Genomic DNA, 27,396 nt, shown 5'->3' on the forward strand with positions numbered 1-27,396 from the left:
AAGTCAAAACATCTCTTCATGGATAGATAACACACAAAGCACTGCTTGTTATCTGTCTCTAGAAAATGTGCCTTTGTAAAAGAGAGCAGGGTCTTACAGCAGTGATCAATGCCTGTAGGGCATCTGTGTTTGTGTGTGTGTGTGTGTGTGTGTGTGTGTGTGTGTGTGTGTAGAATGTTTTTCATGTTTTAATTTTTTCATATTTATTTACTTTTATTTTATGTGTATGTGTGTTTTACCAGAGTGTATGTAACTGCATCACTGTCATGCAATGACCACAGAGGCCAGAAGAGGGTATCGGATCACCCCTGAAATTGAGTTACAAATGATTATTAGCCTCCATGTGGGTGCTTGAAACCAAACCCAGTTTCTCTGCAAGAGCAACAAATGCTGTTAACCATTAAACTATCTCTCCATCCCCAAACTGTTTTTTTTTTTTTTTTTTTGGTGTTTTTGAAACAGGGTCTCCCTGTAGCCCTAGCTGTCTGGGAACTCCCTATGTAGACCAGGCTGGCCTTGAACTCACAGAGATCCACCTGCCTCTGCCTCCTGAGTACTGGGATTAAAGGCGTGCACTACCACACCTGGTCTAAATTTAAAACAGAGCAGAAGGCAAGTTGATATGTCACATATGAAATATTAAGCTTATGAAAAAATTCTAAATGGTTCTTTTCCAACTGGCTATATTAGTTGTCCATTTTGTCAAAACAAATTCCCTCAAAATTATCATCTTGAGGGACTGGAGAGATGTCTCAGCAGTTAAGAGGACTGACTGCTCTTACAGAGGACCTGAGTGTGGTTCTCAGCACCCACATGGTAGCTAACAACCATCTGTAACTCCAATTTCAGGGGTCCATCACCCTCTTCTGGCCTCCTTGGGCACTGCATACATGCATATAAAACACTCATATACATAAAATTTTAAAAAATATCACCTTGAAATACATGTGACATTGACTAGGCCGTGGTGAGCCACCATGTGTGTGTACTGGGAACTGAACCTGGATCCTCTGTAAGAGCAGCAAGTGCTCTTAACCACGGAGCCATCTCACAAGCCCCCATTTTATTTTTTGAGACAGGATCTCTCCTTGAATCTGGAGTTTGGTGATTAAGCTCACCTGACTGGACAGCAAGCCACAGGGATCCTCTTGTCTCTGCCCTCCCAGTGCTGGGATTGTAGATCCATGCCACCACAACTGTTTGTTTTGTTTTGTTTTCTTTTTGTTCTTTTTGAGACAGAGTCTCCCTGTAGCCCCAGCTGGCCTGGAACGCACTATGTAGACCAGGCTGGCCTCGAACTCACAGAGATCTGCCTGCCTCTGCCTCCCAAGTGCTGGGATTAAAGGTGTGCACCACCATGCCTGGCTCACAACTGTTTTTTTCCAGGGTGCTAAGGATCTGAACTCAGGCCCTCATGGTTGAGCAACAGTCTACTAACAGTCATCTCCAAGACCTCAAGAGTGAGCTCTTTAGATTTTCTATTTGGAAATGATTCTCTATGGTGATACAGCCATAGAAATACAGCAGAAGCTCTTATCAGCATGAACAGCTATTTAGACATCAATACTATATAGAAACTGACATCATGCCAATGCAAATAGGGCCCACCTGTCACTATGGTGGTAAACTATCTGATAAATAGTTAATGTTTGGGTAAAATTCATTGTAGACATGTTAATTGGATAAACTTTGAATTTAGTTAAGAAAATATTAATATCACAGAATGCTATTTTGACAGATTATGATGTTGGTTTAATGAAATTTATGGTAAACCAGCTGACTTCTTTCTTCCTAGCTATGATAAAATTTTATCTTGCTCTACCAAAACAATTAATGGAGGGCTTATTTGCTATTGCAATATGAGTGAAAATTAATTGAAATGCTTGCTGTCATGTGTACTCAGTACTAGGAAAGTAGGTATTGTAGAGATTGATGATAAAAGCACTGGAGCAAGAAAATAAAATCTGATATCTTGAAAATAGCTTCCTAAGAACACATAAAACTTAACAGAAAAGAGATATGTGAAAAATCACCTTCAGAGATTGACACTAACATATAATACTTCCAATGATTAAGAGAATTCCAAAAGCTGTTTTGGTAATTTTTAAAAGTATAATTACTAGGCCGGGCATGGTGGTGCACACCTTTCATCCCAGTACTTGGGAGGCAGAGGCAGGAAGATCTTTGTGAGTTCGAGGCCAGCCTGGTCTGTATAGTGAGTTCCAGGACAGCTGGGGCTACAAGGAGACCCTGTCTCAAAAAGAACAAAAAGAAAAAAAAAGTATAATTACTCTATTATTTCATCTGGTCTGTAGTTAATAAGAGTTCCTTACCTACCAGTCATAGATGGGTCTTAAGTAAAGTTCATGTGAATGTAGTAATATTGGTTTTCTCTATGCAGATATTTGAAGGCTCTGGGAAATAAATCAATTATACAAGTGTGAAAATCTTTGCTGCATTATTTTTCCCCCAAGTTCTGGGTGGTGGGTAGGAACTGGAAATCTGAAATAAGACAAATCTAGAACAAAGTACTTTTGCTGACTCATATTCATAATTTATCTAGTTCTCAGCCCCTGCCTCTATAAAGCAACACTGGAAAATAAGGTGTATTATTTAGAATCATAGGATTAAACTTGAGGTTTCGTGTGATGCCCTTGGCCCAGTACAGAGTCAGGGGAAATTTTTTACATTTCCCTTCCTCCCTCTCTGTCTCTTTGCTTCCTTCTCACAATCCTTCTCTCCTCTCCTCTCCCCACTGCTTGTCCATCTCCTCCCTTCTTGCTCTTTACCTTTCTGCATCATTACTGATGGCAGAGTGCCCATGTTATGCTGGCTCAGCACTCTTTCAGGTTCTGACTTTCAAGAGTTTCCAAGACACAAGAGAAGAATCAGCTGTCCTTGACTGTCATCTTAGTTTCTCCCTAAATTTTCTATCCCACAGGGGAAAAAAAAAGGTGTGAGGGATAACTGCTCATATTGATTGACTCCATTCCAGGCTTTTGAAGTTGGGAGGAGGAACACGGTATAAAAACTCAGTCCATGAAAATCTGTAGAAGGCCGCCCTCTGTGGGTCTATATGAAAATAATCTCTGGATTAAAGATACCAGTTGACTAATCTAACTGGATGTGACTGCTCATGCTTCTAATTTTAGTATTTGGGAGGTAGAGGTAAGAAGAATAAGATTTCAGAGGTATCCTTGGCTGTATAGCAAGTTCAAGGCAAGCCTGGATAGCATGAGACCCTGTCTCAAAACAAGAAAACAGATAAACAACAATAAAAAATAAATATCCAAGGTATAGTTTCTTTCTGTTGTTGTTGGTTTTTGTTTTTTTGAGACAGAGTCTCACTATGTAACTCAGGATAGTTTTCGACTTACCATCCTCCTACCTCAGCCTCTCAAGTACTGGCATTACAGGTACATGCCACCACATTGGCCTCAAGGTGTCATTTCTTGGAGATGGTTTAGAAAGAAGTAATACACTGCCTGCAATAAACAAGTAAGCTGAGTGCCTCGTTAGCATGCCATTCTTTTATCTGTGGTGGCCACATAATTGATATATAGACAACCATCTAAAGCTCCACCCTAGAATATTTATGGAAAGGCCCAGAGTTAGTATCAGGATGATTTTAGTCAGCCAATCTATTTTCTGGAAGGAGTCTTGGGAGATTTATGTGATCTGTTAACAATTTGGCTTGTTCTTGAACATAATTTTTGATGTACACTTTGAGTTTTAGTCTCCATATTGTTTTTAATCTTTTTTTTTTTTTTTTTTTTTTTTTTTTTTTTTTGAGACAGGGTCTCTTTGTAGCCCCTGTTGGCCTGGAACTTTCTATGTAGACAAGGCTGGTCTTGAGCTCACAAAGATCCACCTACCTCTGCCTCTCGAGTGCTGGGATTAAAGGCGTGTGCTACCATGCCTGGCTGTTTTAATCTTCTATAACTATCAAATTCCAGAGGCTGCACTAGGCCCTATTCATACAAATATAGTAAGCTATTTGGATATAGATGCACTACATATGCCATAGGATATAAGTACCCACAATGTAATGCTTTTGTTCTAGCTGAAGGATTTACAGAGAAATGTTTAGTGACCTGCCCCACGATCCCAGGCCCACAGATGGCTCCAGGTCTTTTGCAAGGCTAAGCCCAAATGTAAACACATGGCTGTACTGTTCTGTACTTAAACACTCTGGTAATAATAATGGTTTGTGATGGCTAATCCTGGGTGTCAATTTGACTGGATCTGGAATTGACTGGATCTGGGATTAACTGAAATGAGAGAGATCTTGATTGAATCATCTGAAGCTGGAAGACCCACCCTAAATGTGGGTGTTTCCTTCTGATGGAGGCTGGTATAAAAGGCAATGGCAGAAGGGAGCTCTTGCTTTTTGCCGCTTACCCTCTCTCTCACTGGTGAGTTCCTCTTGCTGCTGTAGACTGAAGACTAGCAGATATTCTGGAATTCCTCAGGCCTACAGTGCCAGATTGGGACTACCGAGACATCCAGCCTTGTGGACTGAGCAACTACCGGATTCTCAGCCTCTCTGGTGTGGTTCAGCCATTGTTGGACTATTCGGACTCTATCCTGTAAGCTAATCTAATAAATTCATATTTATTCTGTTTCTTTAGAGAACCCTGATAATACATGATTATTTGTGTTGACTTACATTGTATCATAATCTTTAGAGAAGTAAAGAGTTTAATATCTTTTGGTCAAGAAGTAGAGAGACTGTGCAAAGTTGCCTTACATAGGGAGTCAGTTTCTTACATTCTGTACTGCAAGTTTAAATGCTCATTTCTCTGGTCCATCACACTCTTGTTGACTGAGCTACTTCAACTAAATTCACCAAAAAATACCTCCATCCTCCATACCTCACTGGCTCTAGCTATTTCCACAAGTAGGAGAAATAAAGACAGCACAAAGAGGTAAAAGTTTGGAGTTCAGTTGTCTTCGATTCTTGGACTTCCAACTTGTTATGAAATTGACTTTTAAGCTGCTTTGAGGAACCATCTTTAATAAAAATATGAATAACTTTTCCAGAACCGCAGGGTTGGCATAAAGATTATATGTGCCAATACAGTGTATAAAATCTGGAATATACTAGGTAACCTATAAACAATTGCTTACTGCTAAGATAACTGGATAGTCATTTCAGAACATCAATAACAGCCTTATGACTTGAAGCTGCTTATGAAACCTAATGACATTTAGTTATCATTTGCTAAAACAATTTAAAAATTAGAGTAAAGGGCTTTTACCTTTTTACGGGATACTTTTCTGGAGGGCACAATAGGTTTCTGTATTGTCTTTCCCCATAGTAAGATTAAAAATGCCCTGCTGATGCACTCTGCTGTTGACAAGCACAGTCTACGCTCTGCAGTTTCAGTGTTTTGAAGTCCTACCCTTTAGATCAAGACTTCTATCTCACCAGCTCAAAAGTGTACACACTGGGAGATTTCTTTATGTACGGGAGCACCTTACATTTATGAACCTTAGTGGCAAATACTTCTAGGCATGGCCATGTTCATTTATATGTTGAAACATGGGCCTTTGACAATTGTTCACCCCATGTCCCTAAAAAGAAGACCTTCCAAATGGAGACATCAGATCAGATAAAATATAAGGAAAAGGAGAGGTGGTTAGGTGACAGAGAAAGCCCTTACTAGCTTTACTGGAAAAAGTTGAGATGAGGTACTAGAGAGATGACATGGCGGTTAAGAGCACTGGCTGCTCTTGCAGAGGACCTGGGTTTGATTTCCAGCACCCACATAGCGGTTAACAACTGTCCATAACTTCAGTTCCAGGGGATCTGAGGCCCTCCTCTGACCTCTTTAGCCACTGCACGACACGGGTGCACTTATGCAGGCAATACACTCATACACAATTTTTTTAAGTTGAGATGAATAAAGAGGCTAGCCTTGACACTAGGGAAGCCCAATATGTTTCTGGTACAGTTTCCAAGAAATGATTAGTTGTGCCCATAAGTTTACAGGAGGTTTATATGCGGTTTGTGCTGAGATGAAATTTCTTCTAATATCAGCAGAACAGGTAAGCCTGTAAATGTCAAATGCAGTTGTAAGATTGGTATCTATTTCCTTATTTTTTGTCTCAATCAAATTGTTTTTGTTTTTGTTTGGGTTTTAGTTTTGTTGCGAGTGACGTTTCTTCCCTATTTATTTACCATATAAATTTTTAGCAGACTGGAGATAGGATGTTACCAGTAAATGATTTGGAATTCTTCCTTTGATTGTTGGTAGAATATCTCATAGTATATATTCTATCGTCTACTTCAGCAGAGAGACTCCATTTGCTATAAATAAAATTTTATAGAAATTCAGCCATACCCATCCATTGACTTGGCTATTTTTTTTTTTCATTCAGGCCACAATGGCAAAGTTGAGTGGTTGCCACAGAACTATGGACTGAAAAAACTTAAGATACTGACTTTATAGAAACAATTTGCTGACCCATAATGTAAATGATAATAAAATTTCTATGATTATATAAGCATACACTGAAGTCCTTATGAATTTTGTAAGTTGTCCTTATTGTCATAAGGATTTGATTTGCTTATAGTGCTGGCTGGTGATGGTACGTCCTTCCCTTCCCTGGAAAACAGTTAATGCCTGTGCCAGGTACATTCTGGTCTATACCTTTGCTTTCACTGTCTTTTCAATAGTTTGCAGCATTTAAAATTCTCTTGTGTAGATGTCTTAGTCCTCTAACGGAATCAGCATTTCCACATATGGTGTATCAAGCTCTAAATTTATCATGAATCTTTTTCCTGCCTTAAAGTTGTTACTCAGGGGAGTGGTAGCACACACCTTTAATTCCAGCTCATGGGAGGCAGAGGCAGGCAGATCTTTGTGAGTTCAAGGCCAGCCTTGTCTACATAGCAAGTTCTAGGTCAGCTGGAGCTATAGGGAGATCCTGTCTTAAATAAATAAATAAATAAATAAATAATAAATAAATAAATGCCAAGCGTGGTGTGCATAATCCCAGCATTCAGGAGGCAGAGACAAGTGGATCTCTGTGAATTCGAGACCAGCCTGGTCTACATAGCAAGTTCCAGGACAGCTGGTGCTAAAGGGTGACCCTGTCTCAAAGAGACCAAAAAAAAAAAAATTGTTGCTCAGAATTTTGGGTCTCATAAACAAATGTTAGGTAATGGTGGTTATAATATTCACCAAATTTCTACTTCATTGTTTTACATTGAAAGTACTATAGGAAGTGTAGAACAAATAATGCAGCCCTAATCAATTACTATAATAAAATAGAACATGGAATATGGCACCTGCATCTACATTAAAAAAAAACTTAACATTGTAAGAACCAGAGGTAGCTGATGACTACCTGGAAACAGTGCCTTTTGGACACAACAAGGCCATTGCACCTGTGAACTCACAGTGGTTCTAACAACCTACATAGACCTGTGCAAGTTCAAGGCAGATAAATTTCCAGGATGGATGGGGGAGGTAGACACAAAGCCTCACTCTTCACTGAAGAGCGATTTGCAATTAATAGGTGCTGGGAGAAGGAGAGTAAGTTTTCTTTAAGGGTGTGACCCCTTGTAGGTTGACCACATTCCAGGGGATGGACCCAAGAGTATTTGGTCAACACATCTTGGACTCCATAAGCTTTGAAAAAAAAAAAAGAGGACATGAAGTTCAGGGGAGACAGGAAGGTAGCATGGATCTGTGAGGAGACTGGGGAGGGGGTAAATATGATCAAAATGTATTGTATGAAATTACCAAAGAATTAACAAAAATGTTTAACATAATTATAGAACACACTCCTTGATCCAAAGATGCCACTGTCTATAAAAAGATGACTTTAGGTTTTGTATTTCATTATTGAGTGGTGTTTATTTGTTTTTAAATTTATTTATTTTTTAACATTGATTATGTATAATAATGAGTTTCATAATGGCATTTTTATTTGTCATTTTGAGACAGGGTCTCCCTGTAGCCCGAGCTGTCAGACCAGGCTGACCTTGAACTCAGAGATCCACCTGTCTCTGTCTCCCGAGTGCTGGGCTTGAAAGCATGCACACCAAGCCCAGCTCATTATAACATTTTAATATATGTATACAATGCATTTTCATCATGTGCACACCCACCTCCCATTATCCTCTGTTTTAGCACATTTGGTAGCTGTATGTCATCTGCTTTAAATAACAAATTGGTTTTTAAGTGCTAGCTGTTTCCTTCGCACAGATGCCTGATAGAGGAGTCCTTTTCTATCAAATCAATCAATAATTAAGGCAGGTAAAATGGATGCATGTTTTCATTCATATTCTGTTAACACTTATGGCTGTGATTATGGGTGGCCCATCCCTTGAGTTATTTTTAATGGCAATATTTACCTTTTCTGTTTAGCTTGCTCACAGCTAGCTTCCTGATGGTGGCTTAGAATAAAAGCACCTCCCTCTTATATTGATGGCTTACTGGTAGCTTGTTTTAGAAAGATTTATTATCAGCTTATCTTTTTCAGATTTTAATATTTGTGTCATTCTCTGTGTGTTAACCATCCCATCATAAACCAGCAGTGGGCTCTAGCCAAGAGTAGGTGTACAGGAGGCAGATGAAAGCAGCTTGGTCCCAAGGCATGGTTTTAGCTGTCAGCTCCTGCACTGACTCTGTTCAGAGAAGGTAGGTCTGCAGACACTCAAAACCTGGAGCAGACCCAGAGACCTGTCCCTAAGAGGCTTGCAGAAGACCCTAGAGACCTATCTTCCAGAAGTTCAGAACAGTCTTTTATTTGCAGAGGCTTGGAGAAGACTCCAGAGACCTGTCCAGAGATTTGGAGCAGACCGCAGAGACCCATCCAGAGGTGTGGAGCAGACCCCAGAGACTCATCCCCCAGAGGTGCAGAGCAGTCTTTTATTTGCAAAGACAATAGCAAAGGTAATAATATTCACTAGTGGTTTGGTGCTTATTCAGAAATTAAAACTTAGAATTATCTAGTGCAACAGTAAATAAGGTTCCTATAACTTAGTTATGATATCAGCTGCATTAGTAAAAGAAAAAGACCTTTAAAAATCAGTTTAAAACAGTTTGCTTCTTGTGTGACTTTTCAGCTATGTAAAGTCAGGAAACTCGAAAATCTGAAACATTTTGCTTTGTCTCTCTTGTAAATAAATAAAGAAATTCCATGTTACATGAATGGCTAGTTTGAACTTATAAGAATAACCTCACTCAAATCTTTAGAGGTTTAGAAATTAAAATATATCTTATTGTTACTATATACTAAACTATCAAACTGAAATTTTAAAGTATTAAACTAAAATATTAATAATGTTAATATTATTTGGTGGGAAAATGTTAGCACATTTTCAAATGACTTCTAGTTTGTGTGTGTGTTTGTATGGATGTTTGTGTTTATGTGTGTGTATGTATATGCCTGTGTTTGTCTGTGTATCTGTTTGGATGTTTCTGTGTCTGTGTGTCTCTGTGTGTATGTATGTGTGTGTATATATGTATCTCTGTATATATCTGTGTATCTATATGTTTGTGTATGTATCTGTGTTTGTGTGTCTCTGTGTGTACATTTATCTGTGTATCTCACTCTTTCTCTTTCTCGTGTGTGTGTATATGATCTGTACTAGGTCAACTAAAGAGTCTTTAGGCTATCTTAAGTGATTAGATAAATCACATTCATTTACCATATGCATGCTGAAGAGGCAGAAATGCTTTGACTATAACCCACTTACCATAATGTGCTGGGGATTATTTCTGTCTTTTAGCTGTTGGTCTGTGTTGGAAGCGTTATAAAAGGAGATTTTGCCATGTGTCCTGTTGCTTTGCAAGGGCAATGGCTTGCTTCTGGTACTGGTCATCTCAAGCATATCTTCACCCTTTGGAAAGGCTGTTTGCTTGTCCCTGACTTCTTTCCCCCTTTAAAAATAAGAACTTTTCAAAAATAATTTTAGTATTTTAATAAAGGATACTGGATGAGTTACAGAACTGTGAAAATATTTCAGAAAAATCATTGTTAAATTTGTATCTAATTTTATTTCTAAATTTGTATAGTAGAAAACAAGACATGAGTTCAGTTCAGAAATGTAATAAAAGTGTGATTTTTAATATGAAGGTAAAACGAATAAATAATTCATAAAAGAAGTATATGAACAAAAATATGTTAATAGTGGTTCACTCATTTTTGAAGGGAGATGACACTCAATTCATAGACAGTACATTTAACATTATTAAATGCTTTTTACTGGTTATTATAGTAAAATATTTTCATAAAAGGAAGCAGAAATAGGTAGGAAAGATAAAGAAGAAAGAGGAACCAGCATCCCAGGGAAAAGCTATTGCTAAATGTTGATAGTATTGCCTTTGCTGTCATCATTATGTGCATTTATTCACTCAATTTCAATCCCATTGTCTAAGTAAACAAGAGAACTTAGAGCATTCCACACCTGTTTTTCATGCTTATGCAAATGTACATGAAATGTATATAAACAAAATACTATAATGTACTCCTACAGGAGGGATCTTTAAACAGCCCAATGCTTAGCACTGAGACAAGACACCTGTGGTGTTCTCCTTTTATTTTGAAAGTTGTCATTCCATCTATCTATGCTTGTAGGTAACAGAGCCAACTCATTGCATTCAATATTCTATTGAATGCACATCATGTGTCTAATGATACACATCTGAAATAAATTCTGACTACTTTAGTTATTTTAGTTATAAAAAACTACCACACACACAAGGCTGGAGAGATGGTTTAGTGGTTGAGAGGAGGTATGGCTCTTACAAGAGGACCCAAGACCTGTTCTCAGCACCCACATCAGGCGTCTCGCAACTGCCTCCAACTCCAGCGTCAAGGGATCCCATGCCCTTTTCTGGCCTCTGTAGATACCAAACATACGTATAATAAATAATGAAAAATAAATCCTAGAAACTACTATACTAAACATTTTCTGAGTTCACAATATGAGCACTTTAAACCTAAAACAATGCTTACAGGACCACGTGTGATGGTGCGTTGAAAGAAGAGAACCACAGTTCAAGTATGTCTTCTTGTTTGTTTTTGTAAATGACTGCAATTTTTTATTAAAGTTTCCTTTTCTATTTTTAACTTAGTATACTGTGGGATTCTTCTGCTTTGTCCACCAGGTCAGAGATTATGTTTTTAGTTATGCTTATTCTGTTTGTAATTCCTCTAGAGAATTAAAAAAAAAATCTATTTCTTTCGGCATCTGCCATCTTTCTAACTTCTAACTTCTAACTTCTTTTGTCTGTGGCTCTCATTTCTCTGCCTCCATACTTGCTTCCTTTCCTAGTTGACTTGGCTTCTGCCTTTGTTGCTCTTTTACTTTGTCAGTGGCATTTGAACTGTTCTTGGTGGCTTATCAAGAGCACAGGATTTGGGGCATCTCTGCAAGGACTCAGCTGTCTGGACCTCTTAAACAGATTTTCTTTCACTGGCAATACTTGCTGTTAGTACTTTAATGCTATGACTCATCTCATTCTTGATTTTTAAAGATTATATCTCTCCCTTTGCATTTATATTATAAGCAGAATTTGCTGAAATTATTGAAACATAATTCTATGTTTGATTTGCATGAAGCTAATTATTAGTCTTTACGGTCCACTTCCTGAGATCTTAGTTTTCATACTCCTAGCAACAAACACTTCTCTACAAGAAACTTGTTTCTTTATTTTTTCAGAAAGCATACACAGGTGCTGTGTTTTATGAGTCCTTAGATCTGTGAGACCATCTTCATAGTTTCAAAAAGACATATTTCTTGCATTTAGCATTCTCTGGCTTCAAACCATTCTCCTGACTGTGCTGTTATGTCGTGTCTCAGTGAGGGAGGGCTTCAGTCTTCCTGAGACGCTTAAGGTCAATCTGTCTGAGTTTCTGTGGAGACACATTATTTAGGGACTGTAAATTTGTGGGAAGAGTCAAAATACACTTTTTGAAAAGTTCGATTCTGGACTGTATTAGCTGTTTGATGTGAGTTCCTACCAGACATTTTAAATTAAATAAGTGTGAGAGGCACATAGAGTGGGAGAGATGAGCATATTCTAGCTGCTGTGTTTGCCCAGGAACACGGATAAGTTCACAGAGCAGCTTACAACACTTTTCTGCAAGATGGGATCTTGCAAAACTTCAGCAGCCGTTAGGGAGCAGGTGTCTCTGACCAAACATTTTCCATATTTGGGGACTATTTAATGTATGTGATTTTTTTTGTAGCATGCTTTATTTGTCTCCTTTGAAGCTAATAGATTTATGATCTTTCATAAACTCATTGAATTGGCTGTCAATGGTTGTAATGTTCAGATGGCCACTGATTGTTCAAGAACCATCTCAAACTTTAAATTTAATGTAAGTTTGAGAACAATATGTTTTGTAGGTTTAAAAAACTTATAACTTATCTAAGAGCAGTAAGTAACCATAAAGCAACATTATATTTGGACTAAAACAAAGTTTAGTTGTAATTTTAGGTCAACATTACTCTTAAAATATCCTAACCCTTCAAAAAAATCAGCCAGAGTATCTTAGGTTCTTGTACATGGAAGTACAGAATAGAAGGTTCTAGAGTAAGTCAAGTGTGGTGCTGAATGCCTGGAATTCCATCACTTGGAAAAGGGAGGCAGGAGGATCAGTAGTTCAAAGGCATCCTTAGCTACATAATGAGTTCTAGGCCAGCCTGACCTACATACAGCCTGTCTCAAAACATTTTAGAATGAAAAATTAAATAAAAAAATTCTCTATAGATTATAATACCTTGTGTTTCTATCTGAAATTTTGGTGGCTTCTATCTGGACAAAGGTAATATGTGTTCTTGGATTCCTCTAAGGTATCAAGCGGTCTTTATGTTGAATTCCCCAGAAATTCAATTGCTCTATAGTTTCTCCTTCTGGACCATTTTTACATGTTTATTGGAGTTGTGAATCAGGTAAGGGCACATCAGTACCTATAACTGACAAAAGGTTCTGCACTAGAATGACTCCAGGCCACTGTATTATTTCCTTGAAGGGCTCTTGGTTTTCTTGGGGCAAATGACAAGGAATCTTAATTTTTGCTTAAATCTACTTTGGAAGTTGGATGACTTCTCCCACAGGATTTGTGCATGCCAAGAAAATCATCTAAGTTTGTCTAGCCCTTCTTTTCCCAGGCTCTGTGCACTTGGACATCATCAATTGCAGACCTCCCCCATCTTACTACACAGGACTCTGGCTTCATGATTTCTTCTTTCTGGGGGTGCTTTGGAGTTTTCTTTCATTTCACTTTATGATAAATTTTAATATATTTATGTTTCCATTTTTCATGTGTGTAGTGTTACACATGTTTATATATGTGGCCTGTATGTGCAGATGTACACACATGTGGAGGCTCAAGATCGATGTAGAAAATCATCCTTGATGACTTTCCATCTTATTCAGTGAGGCAAGGTCTCTCAAGTCTTGCTAGCTTGCTTGCTTTGGGGATTCCCTGATTCCACCCTTCCCACCAACATTTTTCTGAGTTCTAGGGATCTGAACTCCAGGCTGTACTTTAAGATTGAGCTATCTTTAAGCCCTGGTTATGGTGAATTCTCCCACCTGATTGTAAAGGCAACAGAATTTCCTTCTGCTCAACATCATCTATTGAACACATTCTTTAATGTTCTGTAGAATTCCTTCATAGTCTTCACCTTTTGTGAAAGAGTAAAGAGGGAATTGGTTCACTCTTTCCTGGCTTTGCAGCTATGTGCTCACGTCAAGAATCTAAAATAATCTAAAAGCAAGTTCAATTTCTTGCATATGAATCTTTTGGGAAAACTTTACTTTTATCTCAGGTATCTCTAGGACAAGCAGGGTTGTTGTCCCCAAAATGATTACACCTGAAACTCAGAAGCTTTATATTTCCATTAATGAAACTCTAATATCCATCACTTCCTCCTTAGTCTTCACCGACAAGGCTAAGGTAATTTCACAGAACCTGTACTTTGAACAGTAATAAAAAAAGTCACCTAGCTCCATAGAGGTCCAGGTTTGTAGTTCTCTCTATTGCCTTATCTCTGAGAACAGGAGTGATAGACCATTCATGTGGAAATAGCCACCAGAAGTTAAAAGAATAAAAGCTTAATAACTGTGTAAGTAGACTGTGGATCAGCAGGATTCAGAGAGAGAGAGAGAGAGAGAGAGAGAGAGAGAGAGAGAGAGAGATTCAGGGGATTATAGATTGCTGTAAAGCCACAAAACCATAAGAAATTACCTGGAGTTGTAGAAGGGAACTTGGGACAGGAGAGATGAAGAACCAGTAACAAAGAATGGTAGAAAAGACTGGCTTGTCAGCTTGCAGAATTTAGAAGAGGGTGGTGACTCAGGAGCCATGGAAAGGAGCTGTTTGAAGAAATTGATGAGATTCTAGGCAAAAAAGAGGTCTGAGGATTTACCACTGAATTTGGTAATCTAGTTGTAAGTTAGCAAAGAACTGTTTTGAAAGAGTACTGATGAAAAAAAAAAAACTCAGGATGGATTAAAAAGGATATTTTAAGTCTAAAATTCCTGTCAATTTAAATCTGCCCTTCAGAATGCAAGCCTCCAGACTAGATTCTGACTTCCTGTGGACAAAGATTCATCAATTGATTTTTTTGACTTATAATGTGGTGGTTTTATTCCAATGTAATAATTAAGGTTTATATTAAGGTTTATAACATACATTTCCAAAGACATATTAAACATGTTTTGAAGTATTGGACTGACCTTGTAAATAAAACTTTCCCAAACAATTTTTCTTAAATAAGAACAGGTAATGCATTATAAGACTAAGGAGTTAGTGGGGCTGGAGAAATGGCTTAGGGGTTAAGAGCTCTGGCTACTCTTGCAGAGGACCTGGGTTCGGTTTCCAGCACTCACTCGTCAGCTAACAACCATCCCTAACTCCAGTTCCAAGGGATCCGATGCCCTCTTCTGACCTCTGCGGGCATTGTACGGCAAGAGTGCATTTACACACATGCAGGCAATACACTCATACACACAAAATAATAAAATGTTTTTTTAAAAAGAATAAGGAATGAGTTACTAATTACTTTTCTGTTTTTTCTTCTCCTTTTTGCTCCATCCAGGCTTCCAGGATAAGTATGTACACATAAAAATCAAAGGAGAAGGACCTCTAACCTGATCATGGATTTCAGAGGAAGATTATTCAGCACACAAAACGGAAAATAAGACTGTGACCAGTTCTCTGCAATGATGCCTCTTTGCCATGATGCCATTAATATTACCTGCATGAACAGCAGTTGGTCAAGTGACATCCGTGCCTCCCTCTACAGCTTAATGGTGCTGATAATTCTGACCACTCTGGTTGGCAATCTGTTAGTAATAATTTCCATATCCCATTTCAAGCAACTTCATACCCCCACGAATTGGCTCCTTCATTCCATGGCCACTGTGGACTTTCTGCTGGGGTGCCTGGTGATGCCTTACAGCATGGTGAGAACTGTTGAGCACTGCTGGTATTTTGGAGAAATCTTCTGTAAAGTTCACAGCAGCACTGATATTATGCTGAGCTCAGCATCCATTTTCCATTTGTCATTCATTTCCATTGATCGCTACTATGCTGTGTGCGATCCATTGAGATACAAAGCCAAGATCAATATCTTGACTATTTTTGTGATGATCTTCGTTAGTTGGAGTGTTCCTGCTGTTTTTGCATTTGGAATGATCTTCCTGGGACTGAACTTTAAAGGAGCTGAAGAGATATATCACAAACACGTTAACTGCTTTGGTGGCTGCTACACTTTCTTTAGCAAAGTACCTGGTGTGCTGTCCTTCATGACTTCTTTCTATGTGCCTGGATCTGTTATGTTATTTGTCTATTATAGAATATACTTCATAGCTAAAGGACAGGCAAAATCAATTAATGCCATAAATCTTCAAATTGGGTTGGAAGAAAAAAATGGAATGTCACGGAACAAAGAAAGGAAAGCTGAGAGGACTTTAGGGATTGTGATGGGTGTTTTTGTCATTTGCTGGTGCCCTTTCTTTTTCTGCATAGTCCTAGATCCTTTCCTGGGTTACACGATCCCACTCACCTTGAATGATGCACTGAGTTGGTTTGGGTACTTGAACTCTGCTTTCAACCCACTAGTTTATGCATTTTTCTATCCCTGGTTCAGAAGAGCACTGAAGATTATTCTGTTTGGCCAAATTTTCCAAAAAGATTCATCTAGGTGTGAGTTATTTTTAGAATGAAATCCATACAATCATATTTTACTGTTTTATAAAACAGCTGGTGATTGCATTTATGAAAATAGTGGAACAACAATAGGCACTAAATACACAGGCTTTTACAATCAGTTATTTGAGTCCAAATATACATGACAAGTTCAAATTTTGATGTTTGCATATCATGTCCTGTTTGGTACAGAATAAATGTGACATTTGCTATTCTTTCCATATATGTTGAAACTTGGCAAATCCAACATTAAAGGCCACATGTAAAAGACCTTTCCTTTTCCTTACATGGCTGCCACGAGTTGCCAGTAGTGCTTTAGCTATTCAGTGATTGAAGTCATAAGGCTGCATTTAGGGATGTAAAGCAGAATGAATTTGTCATATGCATATACATGACTTATTCATGTGCTTTTGATCTTTCATATCTATAGGTTCTGTGACTGTGTGTTCAAGCAATCTGAGACCAAAAAACATTGAGAAATAAATAATAACAAGTATAGGTCATTTTTTGGTTATCATTCCTAAACAATATAACAACTATCCATAAGGCATTTGCATTGAATTGGGTATTATAGTCAATCTAGAGATGATTAGAACATATGGGAGGGTATGCATAGGCTATATGAAAATGTCATACAATCTAAGATTTTAGCATTAGCTTTTCAATATCTGGTCTAAGGATATTCAAGGACAACTTCACTAATGTCTTTTAATAAAATCAACTAAAAGTATATACTGTTACTATGAATTATCTGCATTTAATTTGCAACTAATATCCTTATGAACATGCAGGCCAATCCTTAGACATCTTGCTCTTCATCTTTTGAAAGCTGTGTTTAAAAAAGTTTTCACACTTGAAAAATTTAAACAAAACAGCACTTAAAAGTAAGCTAATGGTAATAAACTAGACAGAATTTAAATGTAATGTAGAATTTAAAGAAGTTACTTTAAGAAATTCCAGCAGACCTGGAACTTACCATGTAGACCAGGCTGGCCTTGATCTCAGAGATCCACCTGCCTTTGCCTCCAGAGTTCTGGGATTAAAGGCATGTGCTAATATAACATTGTTTCTTTAAAATACAGTTTATGTTAACTTTTCTATTGATTTATTTAGGTTTTCCTAATAGACAAGCATGTTATCTTCAACACTGTTTTACTTCCTTTTCAAAAATCATGATTCTTTAGGTTTTAAAAAGTGTATTTATTAGCTACGGGTGGTAGTGCATGCCTTTTGTCCCAGCACTTGGGAGGCAGAGACAGGAGGATCTCTGAGTTCAAAGCCAGTCTGTTCTACATAGGGAGTTCCAGGCTAGCTCTGGCTACAGGGAAACCCTGTCTCAAAAAGACACCCCCCCCCAAAAAAAGTGTATTTACCTACATGTTTGTATAGAAAGCTCCTGTGTGCCTGGTACCCTCAGTGGCCAGAAACAAGGGCCAGGATCCCCTGAACCTGAAGTTACAGATGGTTGTGAGCAAGCTTGTGGGTGCTGGAAACTGATACCGGATTCTCTGCAAGAGCAGATTGGTGGCAGCTGAGCCACCTATCCAGCCCCTAAGAATCATGATTCATATATATATATTTATATATATATTCCTTACTGTTCTTCATTAGTCAGAATTTATAAAGCAATATTGATAATAATGATGAGTCATCCTGGTGTTACATTTATTTTGACTTATTACTCAGGTTTTAATATCAGCTCTTTATTTTTCTTGGAACAAGTTCATGACTCAGCTAATTCTACATTTTTCACTTAGTCTCAAAGCCTTAAAGCTTCTTCTTTGTAGACTCTAATACTCATAATAAGAGACAGCCAAATCTTGCCTCCAAATAGGAGGAAAGGCTTGCTTTATTTTTCTGTATTCCCAGCTTCTAGCATAAGTATGTACACATAAAAATCAAACGAGAAGGAACTCTAACCTGATCATGGATTTCAGAGGAAGATTATTCAGCACACAAAACGGAAAATAAGACTGGTGGTCAGTTCTCTGCAATGATGCCTCTTTGCCACAAAGCCATTAATATTTCCTGCATGAATAACAGCTGGTCAAGTGACATCCGTGTCTCCCTCTACAGCTTAATGGTGCTGATAATTTTGACCACTCTGGTTGGTAATCTATTAGTAATAATTTCCATATCCCATTTCAAGCAACTTCATGCCCCCACATATTGGTTCCTTCATTCCATGGCCACTGTGGACTTTTTGCTGGGGTCCCAAGATATTTTAATACAGATTTTAAGCATAAGGGTTAAGAGATAGAGTGGAACTCAGAAAGAAAGACATACCCTGGAGCATGGGTGTAGGCTTCTCAAAGAAGAGCTACAATTTATTTAAAAGACAATGTCAACAGATTTTAAGCATGAAAGTAAGACACTCAAGAGCACAGACCTGGGGGTCTCAGGAGTCACTCCTGTTTCTTTACATTTAGTAGACTACAGAGTATACCAACAAAACAGTTCCATAGGGGTTGAAATAGGCACCTGGATAATGTAAGAGATGTTAGAATTAGTGAAGTCTTGTCTTTTTATTTATTGTTTTTGTTCTTAATTGTTTTTGCTTATTTATTTTTGTGGTGCTGGGGATTCAACCTAGGGCCTTGCACATGCAGGATGAATAACTGTATCTTTGAGCTACATCTCCAGCCGTTTACCTTTTAAAAAAGAAAAGGTGTGAATGCCATTGTCACAGTGTTTAACATAGCTCATGAAATGAATGGGCAGCTGTAAAAATAGTCAAAGTTCTCTTTGACAGGTCCTTGCTTTTCTTCCCTTATCTCTTCCTAAAATTCTTTCCTCAAGTCTCCAAGTTCCCAGTGAATTTACATTGCTTCAACGTACTGCATCATTTTTCTGAGATTGGTTCTGTGGTGGTCATATCAGTCTCTGTCCAATTTGTATCTCTTTGACTTTTCCTAGAAGGAAGACATTACTGACGCATGAAAAATTAAAAGTTCGTATTATATTTACACATGAGTGACAGTAATGCAAAGTCAGTCTGCTCATGATACACAGGAATTCTCTCAATAACTCTACAAGAGACATGAGCACCAACTGAGATGATACGGTCTACATTTTGCTTATTGATCAAAGCTCTGTAGTAGTGTGTTCAAGAAGCACACAGTTTCTATTTCATTTCATCAGAGAAGTAGATGATTAATAACTATTTTGTAGCAATATAGCAATACGTTATAATTATAAAACCCAGAAGCACCTGACAGAAACATCCTCAGATTTTGACAATAGACAAGTGTGTGCTCAAATCCCAGCTTCCCTCAATGTTAACGTTTCTGTTCCTGTTCCCTGTGTGCCTTTGCTTCTGTAGCTCCCTAAGCCTGGAATGCCACCCACACTCACATAGAAACCAGGTAACACTTGAACACTCATCTTGAGGATCACCCCTCCAGAAATCCACTATATGTAATCCTCTAGGTCAGGAGGGTCTCTTTCTCTAACTCCCAATACATTCATGCATTCCTTTATAGTGAATTTATTGATTAGACTATGATACCCTCTGTTCCCTGGACTGTGACTGGCAGTTAACAGACTGATTCATATTTGGACACAAAGCAAGTCTCTACAAATTTGGGAAAACTGAAATATATTGTATTCTGTCTGACCGTAAAGGAATAAAGGTAGATAGCAAAAACAAAAACATAAACAAAAATGGGAAAAAATATAAAAACTCGTGGACGCTAAACAACACACTACTGAATGAAAATTAGGTCAAGGGAGAAATGAAGAAGGAAGTTAAAAATTCCTAGAATTAAATGAAAATAACAACACAACATAACAAAACCTTTGGGACACAATGAAGGCAATCCTAAGAGAAAAATTTATAGCATTAAGTACCTACATCAGAAAATAAGAAACATCTCATACAAATAAATTAATGATGCATTTGGCAGTCTTAGAAAACCAAGAACAACTGACACCTAAAAAGAATAGACAGGAAGAGATAAATAAAATCAAGGCTGAAATTGGCTGAAATTAATGAATTAGAAATGAGGATAATAATACAAAGAATCAATGAAATAAAGAATTTTTTGAAAAGATTAACAAGATTGACAAATCTTTAGCCAAATTAATCAAAAGAATGAAAGAGAGAGAGAGAGTGAGAGAGAGAAAGAAAGAAAGAAAGAAAGAAAGAAAGAAAGAAAGAAAGAAAGAAAGAAAACCCAAATTAACAAACTCAGGGATGAAAAGGGAAACATTACAACAGACCCTGAGAAAATTTAGAAAACCATAATCACATATTTTAAAAATGTATTTTCAGGCAAACTAGAAAATCCCAAAGAAGTGGATAAATTTCTACATATGTGCAACCTAAAAAATTAATACAAAATTATGTAAGTAAATTAAACAGACCTATAACCACCAAAGAGATAGATATAGCAATTAAAAACCTTCCAACTTGTCGGGCGTGGTGGCTCACTCCTTCAATCTCAGCACAGAAGGCAGAAGCAGATGAATCTCTGAGTTCAAGGCCAGCCTGGTCTGCATAGTGAGTTCCAGGCCAGCTGGGGCAATATGGAGACCCTGTCTCAAAAAGACTGACCGAACAAGCAAGCAAGCAAGCAAACAAACAAACAAAAAACCCTTCCAACTTGAGCCCAGTTCTAACTGTAGAACAGAGAAGGTGAAATCAAGCTGGTGCTGACCTTAAAGCCTCATCTCTACTTGCTAGCTTTTATAGTGCTGGAAGATGTTATGTATGGTACCTGAAGAGAAAATTAATCATAGACTTTACCCAGCTGTGAATCCTGTGAGCTACAACAGCAACAGGTCTGACAAGATATGTCTACTGGTATAAGAGTGGCATGAATATTATAGGAGTAACCAACCACTTTCTACTTGGACTTAAGGTCAACTTCATAGGATGAAGCCCATACCTGACACTGATATCAGACATAGGAAACTGAGACTAGACAAGTCACAGGCCACAGGGGAGAACCTAATACCATCATTTTGCTAAATAGATATAGTATTAAACTGACTCCTAATGACGTTGTTATACAGGTATCTCTCAGCTCTCATCGGAGAAGCTTCTTTATGTATCAGATGGTGATTAACACAGAAACCTACAACTGACCAATGTGCAGGGAACAAGAAGCTGCAGAGTGCTTAGCATTGAATAGGACACCTATATCAAAGTTCTGTCCCCCAAGGCTCAGAGATCATTGCAGAGTTGGGAGGGCAGAAGATTATAAGAGCCAGAAGTGGTAGATGAACAGAAAGAAACAGTTTTCCAGATCATTTACTCATATGAATGCACAGCAAAGGTGACGGCATACACAAGTCCCATGCAAGCTCAAGTCAGACAAATATCCAAGCTTAGATGTGAGGCAGGGGATAAGAAACCCCAGCGCTCCCTGAGGAACTATGGCAACCTATGGCTGTTGAGAGCCAGAGAGTCAGTCTCTTTCAAGGGTGTGACTCCTGGTAGGTTAATCAAGCTCCAGTGGATGGACCCACAGTGAAGGACATTTGGGGACAAAAATTAAACTTTATATATATATGTACATATATACATATGTATGTGTGTGTGTGTGTGTGTGTGTGTGTGTGTGTGTGTGATAGAGATCATTAATTTCGGCAGGGTTAGTAAGGGAATGTGTGTCTGGGGAGGAAATCTAAATAGGATCAAAATATACTGTCTGGAAAGACGGTGGCAGAGTGAGGTACGCCTCTGGAAGCCACTCTCAGGACCTGGGGTGCTGTATCCCAAGAGGCTGAATGAGCCCAATGGACCATGGAGGAACCTTGTCACACAAGATGAGTATTTATTTCACCAGAGACACTTCTATATTGATCTCAGAATTCTGAACCTAGGATGTGGCAAGTAAGAAAATAAAAAATTGGAGATCTGAGATGCTGGTGCAGTGTGTAAAAGAAACAGAAATTAAGAGTGAAAATCCATTCCAAGAAACCTGGACATATTCTGACCCAAAACCATGCACAAAGGAAAAGGAGTGGGCCTTTACTTTGGCACACCTGAGTGTAAGAATTATAGACACTGACACTTGAATGAAATGTGATTTTTTTCCACTCCCAACTCAAATGTGTTATGTAAGATCAATAAGTTTTCATCTGCAAATAGAAGTCACAAAGTTGGAGGTGGAAAGTGGGGGGTGGTAGGGTGAGGGTGGAGAAGGGAGAGGAGGTCTGAATATAATCAAAATTCATTGTATGAAATTCTTGAATCAATAAAATTTCTCTTAAAATATATGAAAGTCACAAAAATGTAATAAAACAGCATCACTCGCTTTAAATATATTTAAAAAACATATGTTTTATCTTTGTACTCTTGTGATAGTTAATGGCTACTAGAGTTTAGAAGGTTCTTGTGTCCTAGGACAAAGAATGGAGCAAAGACGCAGTTGCAGCAGAAGCATAAAATAAACTAGAAAAATACACTTCCAAGGGAGGGGACAAAGTGGGCTGGAGGAAGAGTTCTGCAGCTCCAAGGTGCAGGTACGGAAAGGATAGGGCTTTTAAGGCACATGGTGCAGGGGGGCTTCTTGGCTCTTAGCATAGCATTGGCTTTTCTGAGTATACTGCTCCATGTAGCTTACATGTAGTGTCATGCATTGCATGTCTCATTAGCACTGAAACTCTGGACTGTTTCTGCACCTGTTCCAGTGGTGGGAGTCAATTTTAGTTAGTCTCAGCCAGGGAATGGGTGGTGGGGGTTCCAACTTTCCTCTTTCCAACTTGCTTTTTCATATGTACAGTTTTGTAAGGGGCTGCACCAGGACCGCTGGACTTCACGGTGAACTCTGTCTCTCTGCCTTGTCTGTGTTTAGTGCTATGTTTGGCAGAGAGAAATCATTAGACAAATGTAGTTTACATAAACAAACAAGTAAAGAGTAATACAATGCCGGAGGGCTCATGGCTACTGAAAGGGGAATGGAAACCCAAGCTTGTCAGGCTACAGACCCCACCCTCTTTCTTCTTTTAGAACTTGGGGCTGACCTTGGGAAAATGCAAGGGAATTCATAGCTTGGTCCCTATCCATGTATGGCTGCATGGGTTTAATTTTGGCAATAATGCATTCTTTATTATCAGAGTAAGATTTTAGAATCTAAGTTATAAAAACATATTCTGGGGCTAGGGATATAGCTCAGTGGTAGAGCACTCAAGTACCTAGCACTTATGATGCCCTGGGTTCAATAGCTAGGATCACATTCTGAGGCCACATAAATAGACTAAGCTTATGGCCTGCTATCTAGGCCTGTAGTTGAACCTATGGTGGTTGGTTCTGAAATCTGCAGTTGCAACCAGTGATGCAGATTCTTGGGAATGAATACATGTCTTCTAGGAACCACTGGCATAAATATTTAAGAAAAATGAATTCTATCCTAGCCCTCTGCAGCCTGAGGCAGGATTGTAAGTGCAAAGTTTGCCTGAGCTATGTGGCAAGTTCTGGGCCAATGTGGGCTACCTAGTGAGAATCCTCCTCAAACAAAGTGTGTGTGAGGGTCAGAGGAATAATAAGATCTGCAACATACTTGCAAATGAACAGAAAGCCCTGGACAGGCCTCAGCCCCACAGCCTGCACAGAAGCTTCTAGTGAGCATTTGCTCAGGACTGAGAAAGGGGAATGATACTTAACTGCAACACAACACTTCTAAACAGGCAAGAGAAAAGAACATTTCTGTAGCTATTTCTCGACATGCTATTTTTTTTTCTAAAACTTAGGGGGCCTTGTAGTGGCAAGCTCAGTTCCTAGTTCATTCCAGGCTGAGGCTAATGTTGACTGTGACAAACATTTTACAGTTTTCTACAGAGTGACAAAATACAGGGTAGCGACCTTTCCATATTGAAAAATGTATTCAATCAAATAGTTTTTGTCCAAGATTATGTCCTCACTGTATTTCAGGATTATGATGTTCTTTTTTTTTAAATTTTTTAATTTTTTATTTTATATGTATGCATGTATTGCCAGCACATAGGTAAGTGCACCCATGTCGTGCAATGCCCGCAGAGGTCAGAAGAGGCTGTCAGATCCCCTGGGACTGGAGTTATGGACAGTTGTTAGCTGCCATGTGGATGCTGGAATTTGAACCTGGGTCTTATGTAAGAACAACCAGTGTTCTTAACTGCTGAGCCATCTCTCCAGCCCCAGGATTATGATGTTCTTGTCTTTTATAGAAACATAATTCCCAGCACTGGGGAGGCAGAGGCAGGCAAATCTTTTTGAATTCCAGGCTTGCCTGGTCTACATAGCAAGTTCCAGGTTGTCACTACATAGTGAGACCCTGCCTCACAAAGAATAAAGTAAAATTAACGGAATAGTTTTCAAATGATCTTATTTGACAAACCTATTTGCCATCAATTAAAACTGGAAATCCCCAAATCTACTACTCAGCCTGCCAATTACCTAAAGCATGAAAAATGTTTTTGACAACAATGCCTTACAGTGGTTTTGAAACAGACCCAGGAGCCTTCTGTTCTTCTCTAATCACTGAGACAAACTCACAAGGAATAATAAAACCCTGTGACAATCCAGGGGGAACATGGACCAAGACAAGAGGCAAACCCGAGCAGAACAATGCCCACTGCAGGGAAGGGGCTGGCCTGCACTGTGCTGCTGCTTTTTGATAGAAGAGCTTAATCTACTTAGTGCGAGCAATTTACTTACAGTTTTTATATTGGAAATTCACAAACAAAATGAGTTTTTTTTTTGAGACAGGGTCTCCCTGTAGCCCCAGCTGGCCTGGAATTCACTATATAGACCAGGCTGACCTCAATCTCACAGAGATCTGCCTGACTGTGTCTCCAGCATGCTGGATGCTGGGATTAAAGGCCTGTGCCATCACATCCCAGCTTAAAGCTCAAAAGGAATATTTAATTGAGGCATTTTTTTTTTCTTTATGGCACCTAACCAGGGCTGAGGAGTGATGTCAGCTGAAAGGCTTTCTGGAATTTTCTGAAAATTCAACCTGGATGATCTTTGCTTTGTTCATGATGCCATCTCTGTGAACACATTTACACCATAAAAGCGGGGAGCCAAGTCCCCGCTTTGCTGCTTTTGCATCAGCCAAAGTTCTCTTTCTCATATTTACAACTGGACTTTGCTTAATGCTTTGAGAATTCCCTCAAGCATTTGGTTTCTCACTAAGTTCTGTCATAAATGTTTTCCTATCTCCATTAAATGCAGTTACATCCCCAGTGACCCAGACCATGTAATTCTTTTCCGTCTTCATGGCACCAGTTGAAGTGCTAATGATACCCTCTGGTCTCTATTTCAGCAAATGAGAAAGATGTGCTGTTTAGACCTGTTTCTCTGGACTCGGCTCCAGTCAACCAAAGTTGCAGCTTCAAAGTGTGAACTTGTAAATAAAGTGCAGTGGGCATTGCTAAGTAGCCAATCAACACATTTAATTACTCTGATTAGCAACTGTCTCAAGAGGACTTTAAACAAGCTACAGCTTTGTGCACAGTGATACATGCTTCAAAGATGTGCATAGCTTTATTTTTTAAATTTTAAGTTTTCCTCTTGTCTATTTATTTTCCTAAGTACAAAAAATTGTGGAAAGTTTGAAGAGTAAGGAAAACCATGTACACCATAAATTGTTTTTTTTCCCATACTTCATATGATTAGGAATAATGAAATAAAACTAACGAAACACTACAGTAACATCTACTTTTACATTTATTTATTTATTTATTTATATATGTGTGTGGTGTATGCATGTGTATGGTGTATGCATGTGTGCGCCGTATGTGTGCATGTTGTATGCCTGTGTGTGGTATGTGCACGTGTGTGATGTATGCATGTGTGTGATGCATATATGTGTGCAGTATGTAGGTGCTCATTTGTACATGACATTGATACAGTGTCTTCCTCTATTGTTCTCCATCTTATTTTTAATTGAATTTTAGATGGACAATACATCTTAATCATATTCAGACCCCCTCCTCTATCTGCTCCCCCAGAACCCCCACACTCCATTTTATATTTTGAGACAAGTTCTCTCATTGAACCTAGAACTGGCTGTTTCATCTAGACTAGTTAGCCAGAGCACCCTAGGGACCCACCTTTCTCTGTCACCCTAGCACTAGGGTTATGGTGTATGCCGCCACATCCAACTTTTAGGTGGGTACAGGGGATTCCAACTCAGGTCCTCATTTTGTGCAGTATTTTACCCACTAAGCAATCTCCCAGCCTTCCGAATTACCTGTAAGTTTCAGTTTTCTCACCTGAAAAGTGGATAATCCAAAGTGTTCAGGTTTTCCATGAAGATTTATTCATCATCTGTTCATTCATATGACATGCATTGATTGGACACCTACATTAGCCATGTGTTAGCTATATACTAAAGACAGATGTCAGCAAGATCAGTATATTCACTTAATCTCTGGAAGTAAAATGTGGAGATGAAGTGAGATTGTATTGATCAAGTGTTTGAATTCATCAATTCTGCTTTATTATTCTCACTCAAATTCTAATTATTCTAATAGCAAATTTCCTTTACCGTTGTCATCTTGGGTATATTAGTTACTTTTCTGTTTCTGTAACAAAATACCATGACCAAGGCAGCTTAGGGAAGAAAGATGTTATTTGGCTTTATGGTTCCAGGGGATAAGAGTCTGGGGATAAGAGTCCATCATCACAGAGGGGCACGGCCACAAGCCACAGGCATGGAAGCAGCAGCAGGAAGCTTAGGTCACATGTTCAACTGCGAAGATGAGAGAAAAAATGGAAGCAAGACTATGAGCACTCAAAGCCCAACCTCGGTGACATACTTCCTCCAACGAAACTACATACACCTAATAACCCCATGCCATTCCAAACAGCACCACCAGTTGAATAGGCAAGCTGTTCAAACACTTGATGTATAAGCACTGCCTTAAGCATAACTCTCTGGACTTGTGGGAACCTGGCCAGTCCAGGATCAGTGGTGCCTCCTCTCATCTCCAAAACCATTTCTAGTCCAGACCTATAACTGAATATGATGGATAACTTCGGGATAATCTGTCTTGACGGAAGAATTAGGTTTATTTTTTTCTGTTTAAGTCTGTGTTTGTTTTTAATTGGAACATCTGTCTCCTTGCTGTTGTATTTCTTATGTATATTGAATGTTGATTTCTTATTTGATGTATAGACAGTTTTTTTCCACACTATAGACCGTCTTTTCACTCTGTTGACTGTTTTTTTTCTTGGTAGAAGCTTTTTAGTTTGCTACAATACCATCTGTCCATTTTTAC

At 38.6% G+C, this 27,396-nt stretch overlaps 1 protein-coding gene across 1 annotated transcript; it reads left to right on the forward strand.

Annotated features, from left to right (window-relative positions):
* The first annotated feature begins 8,426 nt into the window (after positions 1 to 8,426).
* Positions 8,427 to 16,545, forward strand: Taar1 (trace amine associated receptor 1). Its single transcript, XM_008822106.2, has 2 exons — positions 8,427 to 8,909; positions 15,074 to 16,545. The coding sequence occupies exon 2, from the start codon at positions 15,198 to 15,200 to the stop codon at positions 16,200 to 16,202; it is 1,005 nt and encodes a 334-aa protein (XP_008820328.1). The 5' UTR covers positions 8,427 to 8,909; positions 15,074 to 15,197; the 3' UTR covers positions 16,203 to 16,545.
* Positions 16,546 to 27,396: the final 10,851 nt, after the last annotated feature.

The sequence above is a fragment of the Nannospalax galili genome, unplaced genomic scaffold (genome assembly GCF_000622305.1).
Source record: "Nannospalax galili isolate Female #2095 unplaced genomic scaffold, S.galili_v1.0 scaffold186, whole genome shotgun sequence".
NCBI lineage: Eukaryota > Metazoa > Chordata > Mammalia > Rodentia > Spalacidae > Nannospalax > Nannospalax galili.